This window comes from Psammomys obesus, unplaced genomic scaffold (assembly GCF_907164565.1).
Source record: "Psammomys obesus unplaced genomic scaffold, mPsaObe1.curated_primary_1811, whole genome shotgun sequence".
Lineage (NCBI taxonomy): Eukaryota > Metazoa > Chordata > Mammalia > Rodentia > Muridae > Psammomys > Psammomys obesus.
Genome location: NW_026596234.1, coordinates 1961812 through 1986761, shown reverse-complemented (window position 1 = coordinate 1986761; position 24950 = coordinate 1961812). Strand labels below are relative to the sequence as shown.

General features: G+C 53.4%; 1 protein-coding gene across 1 annotated transcript in view; it reads left to right on the top strand.

Moving 5' to 3' along the window:
• The window catches only part of Cdh4 (cadherin 4), a 447733-nt gene that overhangs the window by 403151 nt on the left and 19632 nt on the right, over positions 1-24950 (top strand). The window contains exons 7-9 of the mRNA XM_055596255.1: positions 327-499; positions 14733-14870; positions 22514-22699. Of these exons, the coding sequence (XP_055452230.1) occupies positions 327-499; positions 14733-14870; positions 22514-22699 (497 nt within the window). The remainder of the gene's footprint in view (positions 1-326; positions 500-14732; positions 14871-22513; positions 22700-24950) is intronic.

Below are 24950 nucleotides of genomic sequence, written 5' to 3'. Positions count from 1 at the left end.
AGTCTTGCTGCAAGTTCCCCCCATAGGGGAAAAAGCAGTTCCTGGTCCATGTCTGGCCTGCCCTCTGCAGAATGAGGAGAAGTTCGGAACAATGTCAGGGGGTATGAGCTTAGGACTCCCTCAGGTGCTGTAGGGTGGGCTAGGGAGCTTCGCCCTTGAGCTACCTCAAACAAGGGGCAACACCAAGGCCACACTGTGGGAGGAATGCTGTAGGCACATGCTGTTGCATCAAGAGCCCTGGATTGACTGGGGATGTCTGCCTGGGTGTGTGCTGGGGCAGATGTCTGCAGTTGGACCATAGTCATATGACCTGCTGTCTGTTCCAGGTACATACGTGATGACTGTCACAGCCAACGATGCTGACGACAGCACTACAGCCAACGGCATGGTGAGGTATCGGATTGTCACCCAGACGCCCCAGAGCCCGTCCCAGAACATGTTCACCATCAACAGTGAAACAGGGGACATCGTGACAGTGGCAGCAGGCCTGGACCGAGAGGTGAGACGGGCTGTGGGCACTGTGATCGGAATGTACAAATGTACGGTTAGGAAGTCAGTGATCCAGGTGATGTCAGTGGTGACTCCTGCCTGGGCTGCAGGGAGCCTGTGCAGCAATCTCCAAGCTGCTGTGGGTCAGTCTCCAGCTGATGGCCAGAGCAGGCCCAGTGGTGTGTACAGTCCAGCAGGAATCAGAAAGGCAGGGCTGAGCTCTGGTTCTCAGAGTCCTGTCACCGCTGTACTCCAGATCTGGGGTCCTTCAAAGCCCACCTCTCTGAGGCCTTGGCAAGCTTGACCACCATGAGTGAGTTAGCTGCGTGCCCTCCATGATATAAGAGGCACAGGGGGTGGGTGTTGCTGAACACCTGACCTGCCTGGATCATCAGATACGGTTACTCTGATGGGATACATGTAAGAGAAGGCAGACCAGCTGAGGCCCATCAGAAATAGTAGAGCTGACCAACTATCCCAGTCTAGCCCGCTTTCGGGGTCCTGGGACACCTACAGCCAGCCCCTAACTGACAGTCCCCAGCCAGCAATCAGGACAGTGTGGCCTGACCTCACCACAGGCTGGCTTCCTGTGTACCCTGTGATCACAGAGGCCAGCCAAGCTGCAGATGTAAAATACTCACTGGGGATCAGGAAGGAGAGCCAAGCCAAGCACAGAAGCACACACAACTCTGGGGCTCCTTTGTAGAAGTGTGGCTGCAGCTTCCTGGCGGTACTATCTTGGTGGCTCTGGAAGCCCTGCAGCCTCACCCGCCAGGTTCAGGGACCTCATCATGAGCCTTGGCTTCTTGGCCATAGCTAGGCTCCTGATGACATGCTGCAGGAACGAACAGCAGGTCTCCTCCCTAGGAGTTCCCACATCTGGGGAATCTGGCAGGTCTGAGAGCTATGGAACACCCGAGGCCTTCAATTCCATCTTGTTTCGAGGCCTTCAATTCCATCTTGTTTCGAAACCTCAGCGCTCTCTGAAAAACGGAAACTATTGCTGACAATCTAAGTTGTGAGGCGGTGCACAGGGCGGAGTATGGACAATGAAGCAATGCACGCAGGGCACTGCATAGACAGTGACCTTTTATAGTTGTATAGCATGTGCTGTACTCAGCCGAGGCATGGCCTTCACAAGCATGTCAGAGGGCACTGAGCCTAGCCACAGTGCCTTCATCTGTGAAGGATTGGCAATGCCGGCCTTTGAGCTTTAAGGTTCAGAGGCTTGTACGTGTGTGTGTGTGTGTGTGTGTGTGTGTGTGTGTGTGTGTGTGCGCGCGCGCGCTTGATGAAGACAGAAAGACATTAGGATGTATCGTCGTGCTGTGTGCCACTGGTGTTGAGAGTCGGGTATGTGCCTGTGCTTGCCTTAGACATCTAACCTGTCCCAATGCTTTTCCAATGAAAACCTGAGCCTAGCATGGGCTGGCATGATAGAGCAGGCCTCAGACTCAGTGCTTTCCTACTCTTCCTCCTCCTCTTCTTCCTCTTCCTTCTTCTCCTCTTCCTCCTCCTCTTCTTCCTCTTCCTTCTTCTCTTCTTCCTCCTCCTTCTCCTCTTTCTCTTCTTTCCTCTCTTCCTCCTCCTCCTTTTCCTCTGCCTTCTCCTCTTCCTCCTCTTCCTTCTTTTCTTCCTTCTCTATCTCCTTCTCCACCTGCTCCTCTTCCTCTTCCTCTTCTGGGGCTGGTTGGGGACACCATGGTGACCTGCTTTCTCCTATCTTGCTCAGTGACTTCAATTGCTAATGTTCAATTCCAGCAAAATTCCCTTCTCTCTACCATTTCCCATTCTCAAGAAACAGAATCAAATTGATGGAGAGGAAACAGCATACAGACAGCAACTGAGTAGGGATGAACTAGGGGGCCTCTGTCTAAAAGGTGCAACTGGCTTCAGGCATGACTGTGTTAAGTTCTTGAGGTGTGAGAGGCAGGCATAGACAGTAGGTTAAATTCCAAACTAAAATGATTGCACCTAGCATGGTGCCTTTAGCTAGGAGGATCTGGCCTTCCTTACCTTCAGAGAAAGAAAAAAGGGTGGCCATAACAATAGTCATTAAGGAGGTACAGGGTTAGCACACAGACAGGGGCTGGGGAAGGAGGGCCTTGTGGGCACACAGCAGACATTGTCACAGAAAAGACTACACACTTGGTGACAGCCTCTGATGCACCCAGAGAATCAGGACCCAGCAGCGGCTCCCAGGCCGCTACCGTTTTGCTCACTGCTAACTCAGAACAGCCTGAGTCTGAACACTTGCTCCAGCTCCTGCAGAGCAGTCGTGTATGGGCCCAGGTGGGCTGAAGTAGAAACTCAAGTCTGAGCCTCTCCAAAAGAAAGCCTGTAATACAGGGGCAAGGGTGCCACGGAGCACACCCCACTGTGAGTGCCGAGCATCTACTGTATGCCCTGCACTGCTGCCCATGCAAGGGACAGACAGGTTCAGGTTCCGACTCCGTGTGTTGTTTAAGTAGAAAGCAGTAAACCGTGTGTACGTTGGGAATGGAGATGATGAGAGGGCTTAGGGACCCAGCAGGGCCCTAGACAAACCCTTCTGTGTTAGCCCTCCCAAACTGTTCTTCAGGGTCCAGGCACAGAAAGCTACATCTGCGACTGGCCCCAGTTGCAGTAAAAGCAAGACCATCCGGGGCCACAAGTGCCTAGACTCCTGGGCCCTCCCTGGCCACACTGGTCCTCTCAAGCCAGGCCTAGAATGCAAGCATCTGTGCCATTCTTTCCATTGGTCACTGGGGCCTGGCTGGCTGCTTTTGTGAGCTAAAGGTAGAACTGGCACCCAGGACAACCTTACAAGCCACACAAAGTTCTTCCATTATCTCCATCCAACCCCAGTCTCCTCCCTTGGAGAAACTGTCCTTGTGTGCCCAGCACCACAACTCATTGGGCTGAGACAAAGCCTCCGCTCCATCAAGGAATCTGTCAATTTAGCCTGAGACATTGAGATGTCATTTACCCACCCCCACCTTGTGAGGGCGTGAGACCTGGCAGAGAGGAAGCAAGCTTTGTGCCCTTGGCAAGACCCTGGTATGTTGGTGGGTCATGGCTTCTGGGGGGCTCAGTGACACTCAACCCCTTCCTCCTACTCTTCCCACTCCTCTCTTCATCTCCCTCTTCTCCCTCCTCCCTCCTCCTTAGTCCCTCTTCTCCTTCCTGGTCCCCCCCTCATTTCTTCTTCCCAGTGGAAGGAGCTCCCTGGTGGTGGAAAGCCTCCAGAATGTTCTTTCTCAAGTTCTCTGCTCAGGTTCTCAGCCTCTGGGGTGGGGGTGACTGGTGAGTACAGAGTCTCTGGAGGGAGAGAGCTCTCACAGATGCACTTTTCCGGCTCAGGTTCTGGCCTCCGCTCTGAAGTCCTTGCCCTACAGGCTGGCTACCTAAAGATGCTACCTGCTGGCATCTAGTAAAGGTCTCTGTTGTACATTAGCCTTACATAGCTACACCGCATAGCACATTTTGTTAAATGTCTCCCAGCATTTGTGAACTAGAGAAAGGAGCCGTGGCAACTGGTCTCATAGGACACAGCGGAGCCAACGAATTACCTGGCCCAAGAAGCTGTTTTGTCTACACAGAAACTTTGGGCTATGTGGAAGGTCTTAGGGGGCCATTTCCCCACCATCTGCTCCAGCTGGATGTGAACACAACCAAATCTGAACTACCACATCAAGGCTCTTTCAGTGTCCTCTCAGGTAGGGAACTCCTGCCCACCACCATGCAACAGGAAGTGTTTGGGAGGGCACCATGGACAGGTCCCTTCTGGCTCCACTTCCTGCTCATGGCAGAGCTATCCTTAGGAAGTGGGGAAGTCCCAAGCATGATTGTCGTGTGTCTAATTAGGAGAGCTTCTGCATGATTAAATGTCAGGAGAGACTTGGACGAGGTACGAAGGGCTCAAGTGCCTCTCCGGTCCCTGCCCCACCTGCTAATCCACTCATCTTCCCATGTTTCCTAATTAGAATATTTATGGCCTAATAAGAAGATGAGCGCCACTCTTGGCTGCTCTGAAGGTGAGAGCCATGCTCCAGAGGCAGCAGGGGGTTTTGATTGCTGAGCTTCATGATTAGCAGCTAGCCATACCCTGTTCACACTTCCACAGTCCTCCATGAGACTGATTTCACTGTCACAGGCTCCATCAGTTCAGGCCCCACCCACATGGTGACCATCAGCTGGTCGCCTTCCTCAGTCTCAAATTTCTCAATTTTACGGCTGTAAATTGGGACCTTAACGTCCCTGGATTCATGGGGGAAGGGAGAGTTTCAACTCTGATACCTCATATGAGACACAGCAGGCCTTGGCTCCCTCCCTTCTCCCAACCTGGCCCCAGAAAGTCTGCTGCTCCACCTTCAACCCCAGTAAGAATTTACTATCCTGACAGTTACCAGGCCTCACTCCTTGATTGACCTTATAAAAAAATTTCCCCTCGGAACTCCTAGCCTCTGAGTATGCAGATGAAATATTTTTCAACACCCCTATTCTAGACAAACCTCACAAACCTTGCCTCAGAGACCCCTGCCCACCTCCCCAGGGGCATAAAGACCCCTCCCCCTGCCCCAATGAACTGAACCAGCTCTCCAAAGCCGTTCCCTGGCATGTCATATGTTCTTTGTCTGCACACTCATATGCCAACCAAGATCCTGCCTGCACCCACCCCACCCAGGCTCAGCCTCCCTCCCTATAGTACAGCTTTGTTCTGTTCCAAAAGAGCCTGGCTATCCTGAGAGGGAGAGGCGGACACAGAGTGGCAGCGGGCCAGATTAATTTTCCCAGGGTTGGAAGGGACCCTAGGGAAAGCCAGACCAGCCCCCTCCTGTGCTTAGTCATACTCCCGAAACACTCATGTCAGATAGAAAGAGCTCAGTTCCCTCCAAAAGAAGAAGTAGGAGGTAGGGACAAAAGGAAGGAAAAAGGGAAGGAAGGAAGGAAGGAAGGAAGGAAGGAAGGAAGGAAGGAAGGAAGGAAGGAAGGAAGGAAGGAAGATAGCACAGAGCAAACCACACATAGTGCTATTGGCCTGTCCTGGCCTCTGCTTTCCCCAATGTCTCCTGACTCAAGCGTGTAGTGTGTGTCAGCCACAGGCCCCTTGACCTCCCAGGCTTCATGAAGTACAGCTTCCAGCATTCCAGCCACACCATGCTGTCAGACCCCATGCAAAAACAATCTTTTTCTATCTTGATGCCTATTGATTTTTTTTTTTTTCTTATCACAAAAGCTACTTCCCTTTGGTAGAAAATAAGTAGCCCAAAGAAGGAAATAGCAGGGCTCCACCCCACAGTGTGGTAGGAAGGGCATGCTCTGAAGCAGGCTGTGGCCTTCCCTGAGCCTCATGTGCCTGGCTGTCCCCTGTTTTCCTGCAGATAGTTCTTGAAGGCACTGAGGCACTGAGTGAAGTTCCACTGTGCTGAGAGGACCCTTTCACCTTCCTCTATGCACCAGGGTCTGTCCTCTGCCTTCACAGACTCTCCTGTGCTCCTTCCCTTTTCCCTGTCCCCATCAGTGTCAACAGACAACACAGAAGTCAGACGGGCTGTTTTACATGAGACCATGAAACTCCTAAGGTACGGACAGGATGGGGAACTTGAGGGCCCAGAGAAAAGGAGCCCCTGGGCCTGGTCAGCTCTGCGCCACAGAGCCACTGTCCACAGCTCTCTGGCCACTTGTTCTGCCCTCCTCCGCATGTAAAGGCCAACACACTAAGGAAAGATAGTTGTCTTCTGTTGTGGCCTCTCCTGAGTGTGAGTGTCTCTCAAGGACACTTTGTAAACATCTTCAGCCTGATCTGTGATGGCCACCTGCACCCAGCCAGCTGCTGGTCAGAGGCTAGGCCATCATGACAGACTGGAGCCACCAGGGATTCTCCACAGCCAAGCCTGGTATCTCCCTATGAACGGGCCTCCTAGCACATCCACAGTCTGAGGTTCTCACATATGTCAAGTACCGTAAGCCCTGACACCTACAGCTGTGGGAGAGTCACAGACCACAGCTATTTGGTTTCTAAACTCCCAACACAGACAAAACAGTGTCCAGCCAGAAGACAGGAGGCCCTGGAGTCAGAGAGGAATGCCAGCCCAGGGAGTGGGGGACAGATGATGTCATTTAGGTCCCTAAATGGCAGGGGAGCCTGAGCCATGAGACATCCTAGTGAACTCCAGTTCAGTCGGGCCACACCGACCAAGAGAATCCAGAGAAGAACCTTTGTATAGGAGCCTCAACAGCACTCAGAACACATACAGGTGGGGTGTGCCCTGGGCTCTCAGCACCCACACAGTGGAGGGTGGGGGAAGGGCAGGAAGCAGGTTGGGAGGGAAGTCTCCCACCAGTGCCCAGTAGCTGGGAGCTGACTCACTCAAATCTAGCAGAGGTGGTATTGCAGAGAATAAGGAGGGCTTCGGGGAAGATGCAGTAGCGGCATGGCCTACCTCAACCAGACACAAAAGCCTGTGTGTCCACTAAACATGCTGAGGACCACAGCTCAACCTACTTGGGGCTGCTTCATCCAAGGCCCCTCCTACCTCAGAGCCCCCATTGCCAATGAGCCAGCTGTTGTCCAACTGCCCTCAGGGCCCACCAGATTGGCACAGATGGGGACAGACCTGATATCTCCAACCCAAGATGCAGGGGTTTGAGAAAGTCTCTGGGCCAGGAGTTAGGCAGAGACCCTGACAGCTTAAGACTGAGATCCCGGTGAGTCACTGCCCAACCACAGCCCTGTTCCACTTAGTGTTCGTACCAGACAGAATGGTGGCCCCTGAAATTCACCTTCACCCAGCATTTGAGGCCAAGAGCCTCACTACCCCTTTCAGGAAAACATCTTTGAGATGAGATATTGGGACCTAGAAAGGTCGGGGTGCAGCCAGATCTACAAACTGGGGTCCAGGAAGAATCAGGCAAAGGAAGATTTGACACAGACACAAGGAAGGCAGCCACCAGACAGTGTTAGAAGGAAAATAAGAGGTCTGTGCCCAAGGGAGAGGGGGCCCAAGGAAGGAGGGTGATGGAGTCAGCACAAGAAGGATCAGGGTGACATTTTGTTATTGCTGCATCCCACACTAGAAATACTGCCACTTAATCTACTAGGAGAGTCGCCAAGCGAGCCGTGATGTGGTCCTATCTTGCTCTTGGTTTTGGGTGTTCTTACTGAAGCCCCCCTTAGGCTGCCCAGGCCTGAGCAATGCTCCAGCAATACTCCACAGTCCTTGCTGCCACAGAGCACTGAGTCCCTGCTAAGAGCTGAAAGCCGCATCTCTCAGGGTTCTCTCTCTCTCTGGCATCTGGCCTGCCAGTTTGGGAGCTTTTCTGTGCCTTTCTGTTCTTCCCAAAAGACCCTACCTGAGGTGGCCTTTCAGGAAGCAGGGATGAGGTCATCCTCAAGAGGATCTGGCTTGAGGACATGAAGGACACAGATGGAGAGTCACATTCCAAGCAGTTACTAGCTATGGCCACCCACACTCTGTGGGGAGGGGGGGTGTGGGTGTAGGGGGGTCTCTGTGTGTGCGTCTGGGTGAGTGTCTGTGTGGTGGCTCCACCATGGCTGTGTCAGGCCATCAGTCAACACAAGAGAGAGGCAGGACAGATTGCCACCATAAGCATGTCAGTTGCTGTTGTGGGGCCTGAGAGGAAGCTGCGCAGGGCTTTGTAGTAAAACACAAGAGCCTGTCTCTGGCCATCTCAAGGAAAGAGAGAGGCTGCTTCCTTTTTGGACTTTTTGCAGTGCTAGGAACGGACCCCCAGGGCCTGGCCTGTGCTGGGCCAGCGCTCCACCACCAACCTGCATCCAACCCAAGGGTTTTTCCTTACTGACTCCACAGGAAAACATCTGAGCAGAAGCAGCGCAGCGTGGGGAAGCATGTACACCCAGCAGCAGGGCTGCCTGCAGGATGCCACCCCAGCAAACCCAGAAACATCCAGGCACTTCCAAAAATAGCCACAAATAGTCAGACATGTCCAGAAAACCCAGTGACATACAGACACGTCCAAAAACGTACAGACACGTCCAGAAGTGTGCGACACGTCGTTGGCAAGGACATCTGCGTGGGGATTTTTAAGCACCCGCTTTCATGATGTCTCCAGGGCTTTCCAGACACCATCTCCCTACAACCTCCACTTGGCAGCAACTCAAAAGAAACAAGGCCAGAGAAAGCTGGGCACTGTCCTCCCTTTCCCAAAAACGGAGACAAAACCACAGACCCTGTCTCAGCCATCTTCCCAGCTTCACTCAGGACAAAACCATCAGACTCCCTCCTAGGCACCAACCAAACCCTGGGGAGCCAGCAACCCTGATGTCTGGCCGCATCCTGCCCATAGAGCCTGGAAGGGGCTTGAGGCTGAGCCTTCTCCAGTGTGGAAGCACAACCTGAACACCAAGGAGACTAGCACCGATCCTGTTCATGGCCATGCTACTCAAGCCGACAGGGAACCCTGGAGAGCCAGGGGCAGGTGTCAGCAGGGGCAGGGGGACCACTGAGAGGGAACACTAGAATAACAAGGCATCACCCATTCCTGCGAGGAGCCCGCCAGGACCCTCCAGGCTGTGCCCTGCCTCCAGGCCCCATGTTCCCACACACACACTCCACCCACTGCACAGCTGCTTGCTCAGGGGAGCCCCATGCTCTGTGCTCTTGCCTCTTTCCTTCTCCTCTGACCTCTTCCTTCAAGGGCCCCCAGAAGTGGCCTCCAAGGACTCGGGGCTGGAGAGACCACCATGCAGGCCAAGTGAAGAGATAGGAAAGCCAAAGGTCTGACCTTCACTAAGCCCCAAGTGTGAAGGGATGGTGACAAATCCAGACAGGTTGGTCTCAGTCCCCAGATCAGGGTCTTCCTGGCTCCCAAAGACAAGCAGAGGCAGAGCATAGCTTAGCTCAGGAGCCCGTCAGCCCACAGGCCAAGTCCAGCCTGTGCCTGTGTTGTAAGTTGTGCCAGCACATCTCCATGTGCGTCCTCCAGCACATCCACACCATTTCTTCAGGCACTGAGACCCTTCCTTGACTCCTCCCTGTGGCCATCACTGGGTACAGAGTTGCCAAAGGGGCCGCAGGCTGGCCACATCTCCCTGCTGCAGCCGGGCCGCCCCCTTCCAGGCAGAGGCTCCTCAGCACCCACTGTGCAGACTGGCGGTCTCAGACAGGCAGCCGGAGACAGATGCCGCCGCAGACAGATGCTGTATCTGTTTGTTGTCTTTGAACTTTGCCAGTGTTTAAGCAGGAGGCTTTGTACACAAATCCTCTGGATCCTTCGACAGTAGAGGCTTCACCTCCTGGCATGCTTCTCAGGAGGGACTAGGAGGCGAGGAACTGCCTGAGCTCAAGTGTCTACAACCTCTGTCCCCCGTGGCACCAACCCAGGCTAGCTGAACCTGGCAGCGGGTGTTTGCTATTGTTTGCTTCCAGTGTGGAGTACTCCCAACAGTGAGAGAAGGAAAGAGTCTCAGAGCACCATGGTCTCTGGCCTGGAGCAAAAAGGAAGATGTTCCTTTGGTGAGACTCTCTCTCTAGGTCCCACTTTCCCATCCATTCAGACGGGCTCGCCCTTTGGGCAGTTCTTTTCTTTTCCAGATCTCAGCCCAGGCCCAACACTGGGTCAAAGCCACACAGACCTGTGACACCTGCTCAGCAGCTCTCTGAACTCCGCTGAGCCCTGCTCCCATCTCCATCTGTCCTTATGGCCCCTCAAGTCTCCTGTGTAGACACAGATGTGACCACGCTCCTGTTCTCTATCCTTCCATGGTTTCCTGTCTTGCTCTGACTAATACTAGATTGGCTTTTGATCCCTCTATATCCTCAGAACTGCACTCCCCATTACAGGCCAAACTTCCTGGAGTGCACCTATACAAACACACACATACACACACACACACACACACTCACACACACACAGACATATTCATACAAATACACACATACACACAAACACATTCACACAAACACACACATACACACAGACATACACACACAAAAAAAAAACCACATACACACATACTCACACTTAGATACACCCACATACATAAACACACACACACACACACACACACACACACACACACACCTCCCTCAGGGCCTTAGCAGACACCATTCCCTCTGCTAGCAACAGTCCTCCCAAATATATCAACCAGCACCCCATGCCTACCATCCTCTGTCCATGTTGAAGGGCCCTTGACTGTTTCCCCCTATTTACCGTCTGCCTCCTTCCTTAGAGCCCTGCTTCTCAAGCCATGTCCCTCTTGGGGTACTACTACACTCTGCTGCCTGGCACTGACTCCTAACACCCCCTGGGCAGAGTCTACTGATACTACCCAGCACCCCAAAGAGCATGAGACAGTCAGCAACAGAGCATGACCAGCTCACAAATGCCAATAGCCCTCCTCTGGGGAAAGCTGTCCCAGAGTCAGCCTTGGAAAGACAGGCACCCCAAAGTGAGTAACCCACAGCCTCGAGGAGAAAGAAGAAAAAAGTGAAGGGGGCCAATGCTTAGCCTGTGATTTACTCAGCAACCTGGAGCAGGCACCTAAGAGCTAGAGGGGTTGCCAGAAAGGGCTGAGAAGGAGCCCTGTTTCCTCAGTCCTGCCACGCCAGCCTCCTTCCACAAGCCCCCAGTCGCCATGGGTGGTGGCTGATGGAGAAAAGAGGTAGAGAGAGAGAGGGAGGGAGACAGACTGGCTGGGGAGAGCAGCGTAGCTGACTCCCCCTGAGGCTTGCTAGGCTGTTGGCTCTCACTGGCAGCTGCAGTGGGGAGGAGGGGCTTGTGCACCCCCACTGAGAAGGTTGCATTCTCTCTGCTCTGGATGCAGCAGAAAGAGCTGCTGGCCGGAAGGAAATAGGAGCCCTCTTGTGAGTCACGGAGGCAGTGCCGGAGCAGGTTGCAGGGCTACACAGGGAGGGAGGGAGGCTTCTGTAGCCTCTACACTTTGTGACAACATCTTGATGCCAAGTCTTCAGCAAGTGTGGACCTGGGCATCCCGTGAGCCAAGCACCCGCTTCCCCACTTGACCCCCAGGCAGGGATGCCTCAGCAAGTAGGCCAAGGCGGAGCACTCTCCCTCACTGTGGGCCACAGCTGCTGAGACACAGCAGCGTCACTGGAGACTCTTCTGAGCCAGGCGGCCTCTACACACAATGCACCGCCTTATCCTGGAATATGCAGCAGAATAGGCAGAGAAACCTGCAAAAGGGAGGGAGGGACTGCTCCATGACATGGGGGGGGGGGGGTCGCCCTGATGCCCTGTGGAAGCCTGGGAACTCCAACCACACCCCACAAGCAGCCCAGCAACCCTGGAAGACAGTGAGCACAGAGTCCCCTCGAGTGGCGGAGGAGGGCAGAGCTGTGTAGCCCACCCTGTGGTTTCCTCCAGGCAGCAGCAGTGAGGAGGAAGGAATGCATGCACTCCACTGAGGAGAGCAGCATCTTCTCAGAGGCAGTCTTGTGTCAGCCCCTTGAGCTATAATTCTCATGCTGTGGAATTCACCCACTACCGAACTCTGCTCACCCAGAGTTGCATACCTGTCACTACTGCCTAGCTCCCGGGCCATCTCATCACCCTACAGCTCTGGTGTCACCCCCACTTCTCCCTTCTCTCCTGCCCCAGCAGGCAGCCTCTGCTGTCTGTGGACTTGCCTGCTGTGAACACATTGCCTTAGTGAGGACATCCTTGTGGCTTCTGGACCTGGCTCCTTTCACCTGACATAACGTGAGGTTTGTCCGGGCATAGCAGGTGTCAATATGCTGTTCCTTTTCAAGGCTGAGTGATACTCCGTCATAGCCACACACATGTTTCAAGTACCCATCCTGGCTTGCCTCTATAGATAGTGCTGTGTGCACAGTGGCAGACAGCGTTTTGTGTGGACACCCGTTTTCATCCTTTGGATCTATACCCAGGAGTGGGCTTTCCAGGTTACATGCCAACTTTAGGTCCAACTTTTCAGTTTCCATGGTGCTTGCATGCCCCTCTGTCCCACAGCTAACCCTGCAAACCCCTTACCATACTCTTGGACACAGAGCAGTCTCTAGGTACTGAGCAACAAGACAACGGACTCAGCTGCTCCACTTCTCAGTGTCTGAAAGTGCCCAGCAGGAACCAGTGGGAAAGCCCAAGGAGAGTGGCCCCTGAGAAACCAATGGGAAGCTGACTGATTACAGCCCCAATCCTGAAAAGGATCAGAGACCCTCTCAGAATGGCCAGCAATGGCTTTGGCCTCACTGGATGATGGAGGGATTTAGGGTTCTATGTGTCTGGGCTCTCAGCCTCAATTCATACTCTCCCATACTGACACCCTGCTAGGATCAGAAAGAGCAGAATGAGTAGAAGGCACGCTTGCAACCTTGTGAGAGAGACAGTCTCAGCATTCACTGAGGCGGTGCCTGAGGTGAAGCTGGGCGCTCCCAGCCATGGGCTCAGCCTGACCTAGAGAACACGGCTAGCTGGACAACAGCCCAGGCTGGCAAGGGATAATGCATATGGGGACATGCCGGGGAATCTTTGATGCTTTCTAGGGCAGGCCGACCAATGCATTATTGATGCATGTTCTGCAGAATTTGCATGCTGGGCTACAGGGAGGTGAGCAAACGCTCCAGGGATGACTGCTCTTGGTTAGCTTCCTGCTCTCTAACTTGAAAATGGTGGAGTTGCTTTTTGATGAATTCACGGCAACTCTGCTGCTGATGTTGGGGCCAGCTCCGGGGGGCACCTGCCCTGCCCGCTATATCTAATGGGGGCTGGGGAGGAGTGCCACAGGGAAGCAGTTGAGCAATATGGGTGACCCTGAATATGGTACGCCCACTGCACGCAGCACCTCCTTCTTCTGTCTCCATGGAGGTGTAATGCAGGGGCAGAGACTGAAAAAGTCAGGCCCACAAGAGCTCAGAGGCAGGCAGTAGGCGCTAGAGCATGGCTGGCCCGCCCTGGCCATGAGGAGCCCATCTTGCTGGACTAGCTTCCCTCCAGAGTCCTGCCGTCCAAAAGCAAGCCCAGCTCTCCCTCTAGTGGTAGGCTGCTGTACATGCACATTATACATAGATGAATAGTGCCCTACAGGCATACATGCACACAGGTGTAGACACATTCTAACGTGCACGCAGGCATTCATGTGCATATATACATGTGAATGCACATGTGTTCATATATGAGCATATGTCTCTATGTTTCTGTGCTTCTTTTTCCAGTGCCTCAAGTGGGCAGCCCATTCGTTTATCCCTCTCCAGCTGCCAGGTTGGCTGTGTCTGGGACAGAGAGAGGGGAGAAAGGACACAGATGGAAGGATGGGAGAGAGGGAATCAGGGAGGAAGGGATGAACAGATGGATACAAGGGAAGGATGGGTAGAGGAGTGTGTGAGTAGATGGTGAATGGGCGGAGAAAGGGATGGGTAGATGGAGGGATGATGGATGAATAGACAAAGGAATTTTGTGACCCATCTGCTGCCTATAATTTTCTTGGAGTCAGAAAAGTCAGTGAGTGTATGGAGCTCACACATACTTCCCTGAGTCGTGTGGTGGGAACTGGCCTTTCCTAATCTCAGGAGAGCAAGAATAGAGATTTAAGTCATTTGGAGGACTATGCAGACGGGCCCTTTCCATCAAGTCCCCCAGCGGTGCCAGGGAGAAGTGGACAGAGCTGCCCCCAGCTGGTCAGAGGCTGTGATGCCCAGAGCACATTACCTCTGGTCAGGAAAGGTGTGTGATTCCAGTTCTTCTGCCTCTCAGTGCAGGCAGTGAGCAGAGGGAGTCACATGATTCCCTAGGTGCAGGCAGTGAGGCAGGGCAGGGTCATGTGACTCCCTCGGTGCCTGATACAACGTATCATGATCCTTTGCTTGCCTTTCACAGATCACACCTGCATGCAGGTGCTCACTGCTCCTTCCCTGTGGAGCTTGTGAGCCCAAACTGCTGTCTTTCCATTTGCTAACCCGTCACTCCTTCCCCAACTCCAGTCCAGCTTTCCTCTAACAGTGGCATCTTGCAGACTGTCTTCTCTACCACGCTGAAGACTGTGCAGGTCTCTCTGAACCCTGATCTGCCCCTTGTGCCTCAACACCAGAAGTGGCTGTGCCCATTAAAGGCTGCTGAGATCCAGACACGGTCAGCTCCCTGCTGCCACAGCCACCTCCCACCAGGCAACCGCAGGCTGAGAAAGGGGAGCTCACACAGCTCCAGGAAGGCCAGGCAACCTGTGCCAAGGAAGGACCCCAGTGAGGAAGCCTGCATTCCCCCATCTTCTGAACACAGACTGACCCGTTGTCTTTCCCCTCCAGAAAGTCCAGCAGTACACTGTCATTGTCCAGGCCACGGATATGGAAGGAAACCTTAACTACGGTCTCTCGAACACTGCCACCGCCATCATCTCGGTGACAGATGTAAATGACAACCCTCCAGAATTCACCACCAGCACAGTGAGTACCTCACATTCTGGCAGGGGTGCCAGCCCCCAGCCATAACTCACAGACACTTCCCTCTCAGAGGGGAAAGGGCTGATTTCTCCTAGGTAACAAATACTGAGGTTCAGGTGACTGATACATGCCAGCCACCTCTAGTGGCAGGGACACCATGCCAGCCACCTCTAGTGGGAAAGAATGGGCCCAGAAACTCCCATGGAGAGGGCCGTAGGCAAGTTAGGATTGTGGTGTACTTCAGGATTAAGTGATGGCTGATATATGGCTGGGGCCTTTGTAAAGTCTGGAGAAGCTGACCAGGTCAGGCTACCAACTCATTTGGAATGGCTTGTATGACCATGTGCAGTGGGTACTTGGCTCGTGTGACTGTGAAGTGGGTACGTGATTGGCAGATGCCCAGCTGGGCCTTGGCTACGGGCATGTGTATCCTTGAAGCAAGGATCCCCTTCTACCTTGGTCCTCAGTAGACAGTCACTAGCCCTTTGTGGTTCCGAACAGCAGACAGGGAAACTGGTAAAGACTGGGCCAGACACTGGACACTAGGACATTAGAGGTCAAGGGTTCTTGCTAAACATCTATGTATCCACCCAACTCTGTATAGAAAGTCCACTATGAGCCTCCAGCCACGGGTCAGAGGAACAGACCCCACCCCACCCTGGGAGGGAAGGTTCTGGAGACAGAACTGTAGATCACATGATTCTGCCCTCCCCCATTTCCCCTGGACTCCCATGAAACTGCCATGCTATGGGCAGGGTCCCTGTCTGTGAGACCCATAGGCTCACTTAGTGCCCAGCAGGTATAATAGCCACTTCTGGGCCTCCCAACATTCTGTGGGCTCTGGTCTCAGACATCTGTCTGCTTGCCAGCATCTGCCTCCAGGACTCCCAAGTCCACGGATGAGTGGACAATTCTGTGACCTAAGCAGTCTCTGCCCCCCCTCTGAACACATGGCCCAGCCCTGAAGAGATGGCAGGCTGCAGGTCAGGCTGTGCAGAGAGGAAGGTCAGAGGTCACTCCCAGGGGCAGAGTAAAGAGGGGCATGTGTCCAAAAGAGTAACAACAAGGGTGTTGCCAGGCACACATCCAAGGCACAACCCAGGGTGACCTTGTCAGGAGCGGAGCCAGCCCCATCACAAACTATGAGTAGTTGTGATCCAGTGGTGGGCCAGGAATGGGGACAACTGGGACTGAACCCTGAAAATGGCTGCCAAATGGATATGAGAAGAGAGAAGAGAAGCCAGTCCGCTGAAGGTGCCTGGAAGGCTGGATCCCATGCAGGAGCATGTCCTCTCCTGTTCTCCTGGATCGCAATGCCATCTAGTGGCAAAATAGTAGATGGCCGATAACAGGACCGGCTCAGGCCCCCTGCAGACTTGGGTGATCTTGTCCCTGTCCACAAGCAACAACAGCAGAACGATGGGTAGAGCAATTAGCCGAGCTGCTTGCCCCGGAGAAGCACTGGTGCTCTGGCCAGGGAGGCCTTGAGAATGCCGGTAGGGCTTCTCTCTGGGTTCCATCTTTTTGTTCTACTGCTGACAGACAAGAGGAAGACCAGGGGCTGCCTCTACAGAAGCAAGGCACCCTGGGGGCAGTCTTCCTTCTGTCCTGGGCCTGGATGAAAGGCCTCTGGTGGGCTTACTGAGCAGCACTCGGCGTGGCAATCACCTTCTGTGGCAGTGCAGGAACTCTCAGCTGGCACGTTGGTGCCAGGCCCACACGGGGGCCACCCCTGACCATGCCTTGCCATAGCCACCGCAGGAAGACAGGGAACTCACCCAGGGCAACCTTGTCAGGAATGCAGCCAGAACCACAGACACAAACCCATTTGTCTTTATTAGGTTTCTATTGCTAAAACACCACGGCACATTCTGATCACAATCATGAAGGGCAGGCAGGGTAGAAACTTGAGGCAGGGACTGAAGCAGAGACCGTGAAGGAACACTGCTTACTGACCTACCCCTCATGGCTTGCTCAGTTTGCTTTATTTTAGCACCCAGGACCGCCAGCCCAGGGGTGGCACCACCCAAAGTGTTCTGAGCCTCCCACAATATCCATTAATCAAGAAAATGACTCACAGACGTGCCTACAGTTAATATGATGGAGGCATTTTTTCAATTAAGGTTCGTCTTCACAAATAATAGTAATAAAAACAATCAGGACAGTGCTCCTGAGCCAGGTATCAGTCCTGGGATAATCATACAGGGTTGAGAGCCTCCAAAAGTCAGGGCCACCTGTGCTGCCAGGAGCATACCCTTATACCTATGTACGACTGCTGGAGTACAGATATTGGGGTGCAGGAACCACACAGGCTTCCTGACTTCAGGGCACCCATACCACCCTCAGGAGGCTGCTGCAGGGTGGTATGGTCACCATGAGAACCAGGACAGAGGAAGGCCAAAAGAGCACAGCTTTGGGCTCATCAGCAGAAGAGATAGCACACCACAGTGGCCTGAGCATTTTGAGGAGCATGCCTACAGGAAGAGGGTGTTTGTCACAAGCTGATGGCACTGAAAGGGGCCCCAGACGTGGGTGTGTGGTGCTCACGGACCCAGCCTGCCTCCCAACCCTGCCACACATGGCCCCGTCTCCTCTCCATGCCACCTCGCTCATTCCAAAGAGCTCTAAGAAGGCTGTGCTGGTCAGGAAGGACAGGATATCCTGGCTCCAGACAGGCAGAGACCTGCAAGGCTTACTCCTACGTCAAACGGACGAGTCCTATCTCAGACTCTGAGACCTTCTGAGGTCAGACTTAACAGCTCTGACTCCAAGGCAAGGCTCCAGCACCTGCTAGACCACTGCACAGGCCCTACAGCACTGCTTGAGGGTGACGTGGCCCCCACTGAGACAGCGCTGACACTGAGTGTCAGGGGAGTTCCCCTCACCTGAGCACAGCAGGAGGCCCTCTGCAGATGGCCGGCGGCGTTCTGCCGGTGAATCTGAGCTCTGTCTGGCCTAGACCATCACTTCTAATCTAACTGAACTTCATCGTCCCTCATATGTGTGGATCAGCCACACTGCAAACACCCTGCCAGGTCCCATGCCATCCGTGAGCAGTGGGTGAGAGGAAGGAAGCTCTGGAGCAAGCCGAGTCCTTTGTGCTGGGACACAGAAGAAATCCTATGACCCAGCCAGCACATGCTGCCACAAACAGGCAGCGGCACAGTCACACTGGAACTTCAATCTGAAGCATAATGGCACAAAGCTCCCTCAGAGGGCTGGTCCTGCCTCCAAGCAACCATGAAGGAAGGTCGAGACTCTTGGTTGCCTGGGACATGGAGGGCAAGGGGGGGACGAACAGGTGGCAGCCTAAAGTCCCTTGAGTACAGAACACTTTTCCACACCTCCTCTCCAGTATGATCTCCACAGACATCTGTACGTACTTGGGCTCCAGGTGGTCCTTGCGAGGGCCCCATCCAGATGAGTGGCAGGCAGGTGCCCTGGCACACACTTCACGGTGGAAGCGTGCTGGCAGGTCGACCACACACCACACATGGGCTATTTTTGTGAAGCTTAATCAAGAACAATCAAGCAAAGCTAAAGAAACACAGGGATTTGCCAGCTCCAATTCCTATTCTTAAGTGTTAATTAAAAGTTATTTTCTTCTTGCTCCTGTGCAGCTGCAGTGCCCCCCGGAGGGCAGAGCCCATAGCTCATCCGGGACCACCCTGCCATAGGCACTCCCCTCCAGAGTGATGAAGGACCACCTGGGGTGGAAATCAACCTTCAGACTATGTCCCAGGAGCCTCCAACCTACCCCATGCACAGATTCCAACAGCACAGAAGAGTCCTGAGACCCAGCAACTGTGGCCTCCCTCTGAGCCCTGGCCCTCCCACCCACACATAGCCACTCTTGAGCCACTCTGGATCCCTTCTCAATATGTGGCCCTGGCTGATGTCCAGACCTCTGTGAGCCCAGAAAGCTTGTCCACATTTTACATTAGTGTGTGATCGATGCCAAGATGGGGACATCGCTTGTTCGAGGAAGCTAACATCTGAATGAGCACAGGCTTTACCTGCAAACACTAGGCAGTCCTAGCCCAGCCCAGCCCTTAGCAGTAAGAGCTGGGAGCGACTGGCAAACCTTTCCACACTGTCCCTCCACCGGGAAAGAGGGGCAAAGTCATGCAGGCCCAGCCTATGCAATATGACTATAGTAACATTTGCATTTGCCTGTGCAGCATGATCTGTCCCCCAATAGGGGTGAGTGACACCGAGTTAAATGATTGAAAAGGGGTGGTAAGGTCATGGTGTTCCCATAGGTCACCTCCCAGCAGGACAAGGGACAGCGTATAGGGACAGTGACCACCTGAAGAGCACTCAGCCAAGCTATACTACACGCATGGTTTTGACTCTCTGCCACTATGACAATGAGATCACTGGTGTACAAAGAGGAAAAGCCTATTTTGGCTCATGTTTTTAGAGGATCCCATCCCTAAAAACTGTGGCCCCGTGTGTTGAGGCTACAAATCATGGTGGGAAGCATGAAGAAGAAACGGCTCACTTAGTCACCAGAAAGCAAAGACAGAGACAAGAAGGGGTCAGGATCTTCATATCCCTCTTGGGGGGCACAACCAAGAAGTCAGTGATCTGACTTCCTCCCACTAACCCACACCTACTCTAGTTTTCACCACAACACTGCCATGGTCTAGGACCAGCTCTTCAACACCCGGGACTTCAGAAGGTACTTAACCAGAGAGCATGCAGCAATCACAGGGAGATGGCTCACTCACTAGACCTGAAATTATTTCCCCAGTGGCAGGAGTCCACTGAACTTAAGAGCCAAGGATCTGTGCCCATAGTCTCCAAGTTCTGAGGTTCTTCTAGTAACATCTACCCCAATAACCAGGGTGTAGTGTATGTTGTCCTCCAGGGTGACCTGCCTACCTGAGAAGGCTACTCTCAACTGTGGGATTAGACTTAGGCTAACCCTGAGTCTAGCTGGATGCGGAAGTGTGGCCTCTGCCAGTGTCTTGCCAGCCTCTCATGCTAGCAGCAAACCGCCTGGCCCAGAAGAAGAGAGATTTTGATCCAGCACAAGTTCTGGGACTTAAAAATTGGCTTCTTAAAACTGGAATAAACTCAGTACCCTTAATTACACACACACACACACACACACACACACACACACACACACACACAGCTATAAATCATTAACTGGGAGCTGAAGTAGCTCCGAGGTGGTGGCCACAGGGCCGAGCCCAGAGCTTGCATCCCTACCACCCAGCAACACCCCAACTTCCTCAACACTCCCTCCAGTGTTCACTCTTACACAAAGGAGGCCTCCAGTACTTCTGAGGGACACCACAGACAGGCCAGTAGAAAAGCCCTGCCCAGCAGAAAAGCCTGGTGAGAAGGCAGAGAGGCAGGCAACTCATGGAAGAGCAAGGGGGACCCGTAGCAACAAACCACCCCTCAGCCTGGAACCAAGACTTCAAAGCCTCTGTCCAAAGAAGTACTTTATGCTCTTTAGGGTCCCAGGCCCCCACCTGGCCAAGCAGTGTGTGCACAAGCTGGGAAAGGAAGCAAAGCCAAGATATCCTGCCTCAACCTGGCTGCCCTCTAACCAGCTGCTGGCCAGGAACAATCCCAGAGCCCACTGAAACTCCATTTTTTTTTTATTTGTTCTTACCTCATGAAGCCTGCAAGCCTGCATAGATGTCTGCAACTTGACAGCCCCGGGGCTCACAGTCGGGGGGAGAAATCAGACTCCAAGTTGCTTCAGAATCCAAAACCTAGGGTTCTGATTTCTGTACAGAACCCAACAGAATTTGTTTTACTGTCATGGCTAAAGATGCTCACTTTTGGAAAGCATGTAAGAGAATCTGGACATTCCTGAAGATCTAGGAAACCTCTCAGACTTAGTGAATGCTGGAAATCTGTTCTAAAAGAGAATGTCTCTCCTAGACATTCCGAAAGGTCCTGGATTTAAAGTCTCTGAAGAGGTATACCTCTGGGTGTTTGTAAGAGAGTTTCCAGTGGGGTTTGACTGAGGAGAGAAGAGCCACCCAGGATGAGGGCAGCACCGCCCATGGGCTGGGATGCTGGACTGGAGAAAACAAGCCAAGTGCCAGCATTCATCTCTCCTCTGCTTCCTGATTGTGGGTGCGGGGTGACCAGCATTCTCCATGACTTACCTGCCATGGTGGACTGAGCCCTCGAACTGTGAGCAAAAAAATAACCTTCCTTATGTTGCTTTTGTGAGAGATTTAGCTATAACAATAAGAAAAAAATAACTACTACACCTTCGATGCATATGTCACTGGGACTATTCTAACAAAGATACCAGACAGGCTGGCTTAGGACAACTCCAGCCTCTTGCTAACACCTCTTGAGACAGGTTACAAACTGAAGTGCTGGGGCTAAGGGCCTCAACATATAAATTTGGGGGACATGATTCAACCTGCAACACTGCTCCCCAAGCATCTGTGATGTCCCTCCAAGGAAGCCTCCCCCTATCACTTTGTGGGGACACTCAGACACCATGGCAACCCTAGTGCCAACTTGGGGGCAGTGGCAGGAAGAGGGAACCTCACCATGGAGGCCACCAGCAATGACGGCTTCGCCCAGCCACACAGAGGAACCTGGGAGCCCAGCAAGGGAGCCAGACACTGGACACGTGTGCCCATGACCCAGGTGTGCTGTGACTGCCTGTGCGCCTCTGTGCTAAATGGCAGAGAGGCAGAAGGTTTGAAGGCAGGGTTTCACCTCCCAGAACTCTCTGGAAACCGGCTGTGCGCACTTATTTCCTCTCGTGCTTCCTGGGGGGAATCTTCCCCAGCCTCAGGCCTCTTTGCTCCAGGGCAGCGAAGCTGAACATGGCTTGAAAATCAAAGGAAGTCTCTGCTTTACAGCAACCCTTTGCTTCCATCCATTGTTCCATCGAAAGGCTGGAAGAGGAAGGTTCCAGAACAGCACTGGGAGGCGCTGGGGGGATATCCTCTAGGATACGTACAGTGGGCTCCCATCTGACTTGAACTGACATGACAATTATTTATCTTGCTAAGGTGAATTTCAAGACAGCAAAGCATGTGATCTCAAAGCTGCTGGGCCAGCCCCAGGGGTGGGCCACAGTCAGCAGAGGGCACTTGGATTCCTAAGGCAGACATCCCCTCCCCCACTCCAAATGAGCCCACAGAGCCTTCCTGGGTGCACACTGCAACCTCATGGTGCTTTAGCTTTAGAGAGGCTACCACCGTGGGACATGGTGGCTTACCCCATGGTGGCAGGATCCAGGACGTGCTTCTCTCAGAAGCCGCCTGCAGTTGACACTCTGAGACTCAGCTTTGCCCCACTCTCCATCACATATCCCTCCTAGCTACCTGTCATTGACCCTCCATGCACATGAGCAAAGCTTGAGCTTGGCCGTGGGGAGAGCGGGGGGGGGGGGACAGGAGCTTACTGCAAACATGAGGTTTGTTCTGAGTAGTTATGTACAGATGGAGTCAGATGCTGCTGGGCCTAGGCCAAAGGAGTCAGGGCACTCTTTTTGGCACCCAGCTGCCATCGCAGTGAACACCAGTTGCCCCCATCTACCTAGGGAATCTACTCCAGAGCAGCAATCCTGATCCTTCCCAGTGTCGGCAGGGAGTCTGGCTCCCCAGGCTCCCATCCGAAGCCCTGATATTCTTCCTTCAATTTTGAAGTTTGCAGGAGAGGTTCCGGAAAACCGCGTGGAGACAGTAGTTGCCAACCTCACAGTAATGGACCGAGATCAGCCCCACTCACCCAACTGGAATGCCGTCTACCGAATAATAAGTGGGGACCCCTCGGGGCACTTCAGTGTTCGCACAGACCCTGTCACCAATGAGGGCATGGTCACCGTGGTGAAGGTGGGTAACTACTACGTGCACATGGTCCAGGAACATGAGCGTCTGCCAGGCACCTATGGCAGAGGACTAAACCCTTCGGAGACAACCTCCACAGGGTCTTCCTAACTCAGGCTGGCCTCCAACTTGTGACGTTGAAGCTGGCCTTAAATTCCCGATCCTCCTGATCCTCCGGCCTCTACCTCTCACGCACAATTTCCCACTGGGAAAGGAGAGATGGCACAGTTCATATTCTGGCCTTCATGTCCTGGCTGGCATTACTCTGTGAACAAGACCCCCTTGTTCACATGGGGACACACACACACGCACACACACACCCTCTGGTACAGTTCTCAGAGCAGGGTGTTGTGCTAAGGCTCCTCTCTGGCTTGATTCTAGGGCCCACCTCTCCAGGATGCACTTGGGCCTCTTTTGGGCCAAGGGTCATTGAGGGGAGCACAAGCACCCTAACTGAAACTGTCAGAGAAAATTTTCTATTAGTTTCCACATTACAGGTGTGTCTTATCTTTCCTACCTGTGGGTTTTAATGGCAATAGTGTTTCTGGAAGGACTGATGACACAATTCTTAGTGCATCACATACAATGTGATTCCGTGTCCCACAGGGACATGAGCCAATAAACACAGAGAGACTCTGCCCTCCACAGTTTTATGAAGCAGCCTGTTACAACAGACTGGCCTCTGCCTCAGGCTTCCAGGAGGGGCTGCAGGCATTGCCAGTCATTGATTCTGCAAGAGGAAGACTCAGTGTGGTAGCAGTTCTGGGAGTTTTGGTGTCACCTAGAGTTTAAGTACAGAGGAGCCAAGACTAGATAGGTCTGAGGGAGGCTCACTGTTTCTGGCCTAAAAGCCTCCGTGAGACCTTCCAAGGGAAGGATGCCGGTTACTCTTCCCTGGGAGCCTTGGAAGACTTGCAGCCAGCCCAGGTGGTTGTGGGTCCAGTCCAGTGACCCTGTGGGCACAGGCCTCACCTATAAATGCACCTATATGGAGTCCAGCAACACAGTACAAACCAGGCAGAGGTACAGCAAGGGAGGGACCAGATCATTCCCCACTCATACAGCTAAACTCACCAGCTAAGGAGGTAGAGGCACCACCCTGGCCATACTCCTGGACCTGGGGACAGTGACAGGTGACATCATGGGTGCCATGGAGAGGTGAGGTCTTACTCAGAGCTTAGGAAATTGTGTATCCACTGCCTCCCCAAGACCAGGCTTGGGGAGAGGGAGGGGTCACCAAGGTCACCATCAGGGAGCCAGAAGCCTCTCTGGCACCCCCTCTTGACCCCTCTAGATTCAGTGCCTCTGTTTCTTTCCCATGACCAGTGACACTATTATCTAGTTTTGAATTCCTTTCCATGCATAGATTCTTCACCTAGTGGCAGCGCTGGGACACCCCGGTTCAGGGCCCCAAGGACAGGTACTTACAAAATCCAGGGATAGGATGAGTTCAGAGCCACTTAGCCACAGACTCAGGGGTCAGGCTCAGCATACAGGGTGGTACATGAAGGTGGGACACAGACACAAGTGGCAAGCCAGCTCCACAAGCAAAGCTCTTCCCTAAACAACTCATAAAGACCCGGGCAGGCCATGTGACCTGCCATGAGAACTCCCCCGTAACTGTCAGGCTTCACACGCTACCTACCTTTGCCCTGCTGGAGAAGCTGAGTCAGTTGGCTGTGAGTGTTCCCACATTGGGATCTGATGGCATCTGAGCCAAGTGTCCAAGCCCTGTTCTCACGAGCTTCCTTCGAGGAAAGAGTTAGCCAGGAAGGTCCTTCAGGAAGAGGCTGGTGGCTGGAGAACTATGGTATGTGGCTATCTTGCTTATGGTCATCAAGTCCTGGCCTATGGACTCTGGTGATGGCAGCCTGACCCTCCCAGAGACTAACACAAGCTGCAGGGTGGTATACTGGGCTCTGCATCATCCATCTGCCGATTCTCACAAGGACCACTCCTAGCATCCCATTGTCTAGCACTTACCTAAGTTCCAACCAGGTGTAGAAACTTTTCTCAACAGCAGGGGCCTGGAAACACCTTCAGAGCCATCTCCCCCAGGACCCCTTCCCTGTTTCTACAACCTGTGACTATGTGTCCCAGACGGCAGCAGAGTCTTTGGAGATGTGACAGTGTTGAGGGGCTTATAGTTTGAGGTGGGCCTGGACCATCTGGGTCAGCCCAGTGCAACCTCAGAGGTCTTTAAGAGGGAAAGTCAGAGAGTGTCTTAGTTGGGGGGGTTCTATTGCTGTAATAAGCA